Below are 8,891 nucleotides of genomic sequence, written 5' to 3' on the forward strand. Positions count from 1 at the left end.
TAAAGAGAGGTATAAATCCTCGAGGGAGTAGCATTTTGCAAAACCGCAATGGACGGTGATGACGACGACGATTTGTGGTATGGTGCAGGCTATCGCTGCCTTGCTGCAGCAAAGTCAAGGTGGCGCGCTACAGCTGCTGCCGTTACCACAAGCAGTACTTCGCTAAACTACAGTAGTACTGAAGAAGTAGATTCTCCTCTACCTAGGTCCAAGAGCACCTCATCTCCTTTTCTGCTTGTTCCCCTCTGTGCAAGATGATACAGTATTCCCCGGCAAATCTGGAAAGGCCGGACCAATAGAGACTGCGAGGTAGCAAAGCTTGCACAGTTGTGAACAATATGCAAACGTACTGAATTACTCGATTAGTGGCTAAGAACGTCTCATGTCGGAAGTTGGCGAGGAAGGCGGTCTATTAAGGCGTCAAGGCTTCTTGTAGGAGTAGTTTTCCTTCACCAACTCGAAGAGCTTGTCTTGGTTGCGGAGCACCGTGTAGACCGCAGCCTGCAACGGGTCCTTAGGCAGGTCGAACGCCCGTACTGCCCTGTCTATTTGCTTGTGTCGCGTGTACACTCTTTTCGATGGCGATCGCATGGTGGATTTTGATGAATAGAGCCTGTCACCATGTTCCCATCTTGCTACTGCAAATATGTAATGTTCACTATGAACCTTTCATTTACCCCTGCAAACTAGCCACTTGCACTTGCATGTAGCTTCCGTCCAGGAGACATTTTCCCTCCACGTTTCACCAAACTCAGTACATACCCAGGAAGCTCAAATCTCGAATGCATGACTGTACTATCTCTGCGAGGTAGATTAGACGACGCAATTCCAGATTTGCCGGGGAATACTGGTTGCTATTGGTAGGAGATTGAAATGACTGATTTGAAAAACCTAGGGCTGTTTTTCAGTCATTTAGGGATAAAGTAGCTCTGCGCATATCTGTGTCCGACTTGGTTGAATTGCGATTTTGCTGCTGAAGCAGCTGGTTACACCCCATCCTGTTATTATCTGCACAAGTCGAACACGGCTAAGTTTGTGAACAATGATTACAGCGCCTTCACCGTTATCAAATCAAGGAGGATGTTTGACGCACACTGTACTGTTTTGAAAGCCCAGAGCCACCAGGCGAAGCACAGCGATGGCCACATTCCCATATCATGGCCCCCGCCGCCGACGCCACCAGCTAGACCAGAGTAGCAGCAGGGGCAGTAGCTGGAGCGGTGCCGATCTACGCCTTCGCATCGGCTTGTCATCAGCGAGACCACTGCTGCAACTATGCCAGGGGAAAATCCAAAAATAGGGGGCAATCCATCTGGTAGTTCAAAAATAGGGGGTAAGTCTCTGCGGCAGCTCAAGAATATGGGTTTACTGTAAGTGGATTGTGGAGCAAAGTCTGGAGAAGTGAGTGTGTGTGAGGGGGGGGGGGGGGGGGGGGGGGGGGCGGGGTGATGCGGTTTAATAATGATTACATATATTGGGTGGTGTGCGCTGTTGCGGCAGCAACACCTGCTCTGGCCTAGGCCTTCCGAATAAATAATTGTCTTGAAAATATACGTTCGGAATAATACATGAGAGTGAGTGCTGCACCCAACTGAAGGGGTAGGTTAAAATTATTTTGCGACATCGGCGTATAGTGTATACTTTCCTCCCCCCCTTCCTTCTCGCCACCCATTTCGGAAATCAGCGGGGAATGGCCCGGGACCTGCGCGTTAAAGCGGCGGTGAGTGGGCCACCGCGCGGCGCAGCCAGCCACGAACGGGCAGCAATCGGCGGGGAGGCCAGCGATGCTTCCTACCTCTCCTCCCTCCTCGACCGTTGACAGAGACGAAGAATGGGAAGATTCGGCTAGCATGGCGAGCAGCCAGGCGTCGCAACCGAAGTAAGGCCGGACTCAAGCCCCAGCCCATCCTCGAACGACGCGCGACAACGAAGCCCAGCCAGACGTTGCCCCCTCCCCCGAGAAGCGTCAGCTCGGCTCTTGGACAGCGTTGGACGAGTACCTGGGTGAGTACATGGCCAATACGTACCAGGTATGTTACTTGTGCACAACCATTTCATACGCGATAATGTTGGTTAATTTATGCGGTATTATTGCTTTGCTGTTTACTAGCGTTTTCGAGTTCGTATCAACAACAAGGTGGCCGCGCGCAACAAGAAAATTCGAGAGGCAGGCTTGACACAGCCGCTTGTGCAGGACGAGTGGGTGCATTACGGCAAGACCTTCGTCTGCACACACGCGGGGAGGTACAAGTCACGTGGACAAGGCTAGCGGAAGCGACAGCAGTCACGCGCATTGGACTGCGAAGCACAGGTTCGTCACCTGGGGCTCAGGTGTATATGTTGGTCGTCGTTGGCTCGGTTGGGAATGGTTGGGTATGATTTGGTACTAATTGGGTTTTGTTTTGTTGTCGTAGATAAATGCCTGTGTTCAAGTTGTTGACGTCAGCGTTCTGTCGTGTAGGAACACGCGCTAGATTATATATGGCACACTTTCCCCACCAACAACACCCACCGAGTCACCGAAGATTCAATGGGCTTGTTAGGGTTAGAACCTGAAGGCCCATGAACTTTCCCTTGCACCGGGTTGATGTTTCCCCTGTGTACCGAGCTTCCGCTAGTCGACCGACGGAAGACTCAGCGTCACTAGCCACGAGCAAAGGCTAGCACGCTCTCACACACAAAATATACCTCGCAGGCCCTCAGAAGGAAGGGTCCCGGCCTTTTACGGCGTGATACGAGGGTGCCGGAGCTATACTCCGGCGGGAAGAAATAAATGGAGTGCACTCTCGCTCCTCCAGTTCCTGGCGACGACTCGTCGCTACCAATACACCGGCCACTAACTCGTGGCCCTGCCAGGGATGAACACACGCTACACTAGTAGATGTGCCCACCGACAGTCATAATCCTACCTACCAGGTTTACCTTGAGCTGAAGGTCGTTCACTGCAGGCACCGGTGTCGCCCTTGCGTGGTTGGGAGGAAAAGCTGTTCTGTTATTGTTGCCCGAAGGCTTATCTGGTCTTCTCGTAAGTTTCCTATCGATCAATATAAATATCAAGTATAAACGCGTCCGTTTTTGGACCGCCAGTTTGTAACTCACGACTCGCCGGCGCTTTGTCTGCGATGTGGCGGCGTTACCGACGACTCAAACGGCCGCTGAAACGCCACCGACGACTGGGGACAGGCGCCGACGACTCATAAGTTCGGATCTTGCCAGTAGGTTCGCACCGTACTTAGCTAGGTGCAACCGCCCGCGCTTGACTTGGGACCGTCGACGAGTCATCGTCACCGACCAATTTAGGCCAATCAGCTATCGGGGGGGGGGTTGGTCCAATGACTGGCGATGGGTTGTGACTTGCCAGTTGGCATTGACGCCTCGAATCTTGTCTCGGCTTCATTTCTCGACACCACAACTGCCACTACCGTGATGCGAGCCGCGTGCTGGTGAGCGTCGAGGTGTTCTTGTCGTCATGGTCGGTGACTCGCGCGCTGCTCGGGCTGCCTTGGACTCCGCGTTCAAGCGTCGTGGTCTCCCTCGGTCGTCGAACTCAGTAAAATGGTTATCGTCTTCTCACGTCTCGTATCCATTGCTGACGGTGGTCTTGCTGGCTTCCTTCCAGCCTTAGTCCGGCTCGTAGAGCGCGCTGGGACGTGTTGTACTGCTCCAAGCGCTTTCGGTCAGCGGCGTCTGGAGGTGGCAGCGTTGCAGAGTCGTCTGGCAGCTCGTCCACGGTATGTCGTCGTCACTTTCTGCTCTGGCCGTTCCCGCGTGCAGCGCTAACGCTGGTATGTTCTTGCTGTGGCGTTGCAGGTTGGTTTGTCGTCTCCTGGGTTGAATTCACCTGCTGGTGTTGCCCCAGCAGCCAAGCTTCACTGGCGACGTCTGCTAGGCTTGTCTGCGTCACCGACTGCCACTTGTGATGCTTCGCTGGTACGTCCCGTCGACTCGCTTCACTGGATTCAGCTTCTTGTGCTCATGCTCACTGTCGTTGTCTTCCTCTTTGGGCTTGCAGGCTGTTCCATCTGTTGATATTCCCGTTGGAGATGCCGTCGGCGACGCAGGTGCAAACCAGTTGTCGCCTGCTGTGACTGCGTGTTCCGCTTCGAATGTGGGTACTGGTCCACCCGCCACCGACGACTCACAGGCTTCTGGCGATGCGGTATCGTGTGATTCTTTCGGGCTGCTCGTCATGGAGGCTTGCGCTGAGTCGTCGGAGCGCGTGATAGCAGTGCTGGATCCTCGGTTAGAATCTCTCGGACGACTCACCGTCCGACTGCACCAGGACCTAACATCCACGGGGATCGTCACATTGATTGCCGTTTGGCCGCCGCTCACTCGCTGGATGACGTGGCAGCGGCGACCACTCCCGACATGAGCGTGCACGGCGACGTGATGCTGGACATAGACGAGATGCGGGGACAACTGCACGCCACCGAGTCCACGCGCGCTGCGGCTGACATCGCTATGAGGAGAGAGTTATACTCGCACGGGGATGCTCTGACCTTCCTTAAGCAGGCGTGCGCGGAGTTCGGGCAGCCCAAGATGGAGATCAAGGGCCTGCGCCTCCTGGAGGTTCGCTACCTCGAAGAGGTGGAAGGCCTCCGAAGGGTGGTCGACGCGCACACGGAGACGCCATCCCGACTGGAGAATCGGGTGAAGGCTGGCGACGCTGAGTGTCTGGTGTGGCGAAGTGGCTCCGCGAAATTTGCAGATCGCGGGGTTCCTCTTGCACACGGCGCCCGAACTACCGACTAACGGAGGGGGTACTCCGATCTTCCGTGAAGTGCTGATCCTCACCTTGTGTACCCGTCGGTGGGCTGGATCGCTCTTCGGGTGATCTCGGAAGACGCGCTTGCGGCCGAGACTTGGACTGTCTGGCGGACAGCGGGAACTTGTGGCAGCAGCGGGGATACTTCTACGCGCTGCGCCGGTATGGGTTCGAGTCGTTGATCTTGGGTTACTTGGATCGAGACTCGTAGGCCGATGTTGATCTTGGCCTGGGGTTGCCTTGTGGTCGGTGTGTGACCTTGTCTTGCCTTTCCTTGCTTGCCGCTTCCTCTAGCGGTGGGTTGAAACGAGGGTTGACGGACGCTGGGCCAAGCAATCCTGGCGTCCGGGGTGATTCGATCTTGGTGGCGTCGCTGACTTGGCGGAACGTCGGGTGGGCCAAAGTATATCCCGTGCCCGGTAGCGCGAAGGCGAAGACCACTTGTGATGAAGAAGGAAAAATCAACTCTGTTTAATGTGTTACCATGTCCTAGTACTGACCCTGCTTGTTCTCCTACACCACTAATCTTGGCGCGTTATTACTGGCTCCTTGGACCTCGCTGACTCTCTCTATGGTGTTTGCGTCATCAGTGGGACTGAGATTCGGTGTCTATCTTCAAGATCAGCGTCATCCCTTTCGAGATCGATATCGTCGATTCTGATCAAATATGCCAGGTATTGGTCTCCGGCTTCCGTGGCATCTCTCTTGTGACCTTGACACTCTTCCGAGGTATTACATCCCTTGCCCTTGATCGATGGGTTGAGATCGCGGCATAATTTAATTCCCCGCTCCACCACAATCGTCCCCTGCACGAGAGAACACCGCGCAACGGTATTCGCTCGCTGCATCGTCTCTCAGTCGCAGTATCCTCTCCCATTCGCGCGCTTCGTGTCCTTGCTGGCGATGGATCGCAGTGATACCATGCCCAGCGGCCAGCGCACTCCAGATCGAGGTATTCCAGATCAAGGCTCCGGGGATCAACCTCCGTCGTCTTCCGCAGATCGCGTGCCTCCTTCCAGCTCCAGATCGTCGTCGACAGGCTTGGGCTTGCTTGTGGTGGCAGCTGCTGTGGGCTCCGAGGCTGCTGGCGGCACTTCCGACGAGCACCCGTCACCGGAAGACCCGCCACCATGTCCTGTATGCGCCCAGGCTGCTTGCGCACCGACCGTGCATGTAGACCGACCCCCTCTTGACCTCGCTGAAATCCGGATCTCCGTCCAAGCTATCCAAGCTTCGATCCGGCGCGTGGAAGACGCCGTGGCACGAGACGCGCTATCCCGCGAACTTCAGGATGAACACGCCGATCTCCAGCGCGCCCACACGACCTCGCTTCGTCACTCAGCCGAGCTGCACCGCCGCCTTGATTCAGCAGAAGCCAGCGCCCATTCATTCATTCGGTTTTGCCAAGATCGCCATGACGCGCTGATTCAAGAGCTCGAGTTGGCGAACTCGTTATTGGTTTCGCGCACGGCGGATGTAGACGCCCTTGGTGAGCAGATTGAACGCGTGGACAAGCGCCGGGGTGAGCTGGAGCAGCGGCAATCCGAATCTGATGATACCACCCAGCACCTGCGCGACCATGTTCGTGATCTTGAAGCCCAGATCACGGCAGTGACGAATCACCCCGACATAGGTCCGGTCCCACCTCCAGCTCTGGCGCGCCGACTGCAGGCCCAAGATCGAGAGCTGCAAGACCTTGCTACCGCCCTCACCACGGCGCGGCAACGTTGTCAGGCGCTCGAGGAGTTCGAGATCGCCTTAGTCGAGGCTGCCACCAGGCTTCGATCACAAACCGAGTCTCTCAGCCGCCGAGTATCTCGCCTTCGGGAGGAGAGGGACAGCCTTCAAGATGGACTGACGGATGCTTTACGCCAGCGTGATCGGGCGGAGGACATGCGCAAGATGGAGTCCGAGCGGGTGCTCAGGCGACGGGCTGATCTGCAGGCGCAAGGTTCGTTTTCGCCCAGCGGTACATTGATCTATCTCGACATTCATGCTCACCCTGATCTTCCTGTTGTCTTCGTCTTCAGAGGCGCATGTCACCTCAATGAGGGCTTCTATTGCTCGACTGGAGCAGCAGATGGCGCAGTGGCGTGGTACCAGCATTGAAAACGGGCGACTTCGAGATGTCGCGCAGCAGGAGGCCGACCTACATTGCCAGGATCGCGATGCCGCGGTCCAGGATCGTGACGCTGCCACCCAAGATCGCAATGCCGTTGTCGCCGACTACTATTCGCTCCAGACCGACTACCTCGATGCCTATAACCGCTTCTCAGTTGTGGCGGCTGTCATGGGCATGGATGCTGGTCTCCCGGACCCTTCCCCATTCACACATCATGATTTGCACACGCACATTGGGAGGGCCCGAAAAATTCCACGCACAGGTGTGTCCCCCGCGGCACTTCGAAATGTGTCCACTTCACGATCTCGATCGCCTACGCGGAAGACTTCTACCAGCGTCAGATCTCCCACAGGAGCTAATCTCGACGCTGCAAGTGATGACGCCGTCACCGAAGTCGCGGGACCTGCGAGTCGAAGGCCCGAAGATCGGCACCGTTCGGGATCGAGCCAGGATGAAGAGATCGAGGTCACGGACGAATTCTCCGATGATGTAATACCGGAAATCGAGGGCGAGAGAAGCACCGCCCGCGACGAGCAGCAGGACACGGACACCGTCGGCCCGGGGAGTGTCAGAGAGGAGGAAGAGCCTGACGAAGAGGTTGATGATGAAGTTTTGGCCGCCTTGTCTCGCTCCCGCTCCTCCGACTGTCGCCGTAGCTCATCGTCCTCTGGTCCGGGGTCTGCCAGCCAACCTATCGATGTGGGTGGCGCTGGTGGAACGCCTGACAGTCCTTCGGGCAGCTCCTCGGGCAATTCCGGCAGCGCTGATCCCGGCGATGATGTACCTCCTGCTTCTGCTCCTGGCGAGACCGTAGGTGGACCTGGCGCAGCGAGACAACCAGCTCCCAGGCAAGATCAAGCGACAGAGTTTGATGTAGGTGCCGAGCGTGATCTGACGGAAGCTACTCGCGAGATCGGTGGAGTTGATGATGCGACCTTACCACCCACTGTGGTGCCCCGAAGATTGTGGATTCCGGGGTTTCGTCGGGAGCGACTGTTCCGAGCATCAGACGTTACGCCCTGGGATGTTGATCTCGTGAGTCACCTGCATGTGGCCCAGATCGACCTCCGTGTTTTGAATACGCTTTTGGTGAACGTTTCCGAGTGGCTATTTCCAGAGATCGATCCTGAGTCTCATCCTTCCCCACGTACATACGAACCACTGATAACTGGAGCAACTGTGACCGCGCTGATGGATACTCCTTCCCCACCGTGGGCGGACCTGGACAACAACGAGGCTCCATTGACTTTCATCCCCCATCTCTTTGGTCGACCGCTGCCTCCTGATTTCGCCCAAGCATATCTGGAGCTTGAAGAACGGCATCTGCAGTCATATTGGGAATCGACACACTTCCTGCCGATCACGGACACAATGTGCGAGACTGATTCGATCTTGGCAGCTTATCACGAGCAGCGGCGTCAGAGGCGAAGCAGGGCGGGTGCTGCCTGGCGCAGATTTCTCTTGAAACATGTCATACCAGCTTTGCGACAGCGCCAGTGTGACCTCGACATTCTGCTCGATCCCCTCTTTTTGCACTTCCCGAAGTCGCGCGTCCCGAAGCACTGGTTCCCGCAATTTGCTGATGGGGTGTCAACGCTCGTTGACGCGCTCAAGATCGTAGATCTCGCCGAACGATGGCGACTCCGATACCGGCAGAGCCCGCAGAATATCCAGCCATGAGAATCGCCCGTCTTCGTGACATGTTCCTCGACCCTCGACATGCTCAGGGCACTGCTGTCGTCGATCTTTAATTAACAATCTCCATTCCACTAGTCCGATGCGATCGACTTGCGTTCTTCCCCATAGTAATACACATATTCTTTGCATCAACTCCCTTCGTAGGCAACCGTAGTCGTCACGTCGATCTTAGGTGACACCCAGATTGACCATATACAAACATACACATACACCACCGGTCCAACTGACTTGCAGCCCTCCTACAAGCCCTTCATCCCAACTACATTCGCGCAATGACCGACTCATCCACGATTTCACGCCTAG

General features: G+C 56.0%; 2 protein-coding genes across 2 annotated transcripts; both read left to right on the forward strand.

Moving 5' to 3' along the window:
• Positions 1 to 1,988: 1,988 nt before the first annotated feature.
• IUM83_18917 (Histone H4) lies at positions 1,989 to 4,755 on the forward strand (the record flags this gene model as incomplete). Its single annotated transcript, XM_067943942.1, has 6 exons — positions 1,989 to 2,030; positions 2,111 to 2,244; positions 3,620 to 3,731; positions 3,811 to 3,930; positions 4,013 to 4,061; positions 4,283 to 4,755. The coding sequence occupies 6 exons, from the start codon at positions 1,989 to 1,991 to the stop codon at positions 4,753 to 4,755; spliced, it is 930 nt and encodes a 309-aa protein (XP_067797984.1).
• A 934-nt stretch (positions 4,756 to 5,689) lies between these two features.
• On the forward strand, positions 5,690 to 8,570 carry IUM83_18918 (uncharacterized protein; the record flags this gene model as incomplete). The annotated part of the gene is made up of 2 exons (XM_067943943.1): positions 5,690 to 6,719; positions 6,799 to 8,570. 2 exons carry the CDS (start codon positions 5,690 to 5,692, stop codon positions 8,568 to 8,570), a joined length of 2,802 nt encoding a protein of 933 aa, XP_067797991.1.
• Between the last annotated feature and the right edge of the window lie 321 nt (positions 8,571 to 8,891).

Source organism: Phytophthora cinnamomi (genome assembly GCF_018691715.1).
Source record: "Phytophthora cinnamomi strain GKB4 chromosome Unknown Contig11, whole genome shotgun sequence".
Classification (NCBI taxonomy): Eukaryota; Oomycota; class Peronosporomycetes; order Peronosporales; family Peronosporaceae; genus Phytophthora; species Phytophthora cinnamomi.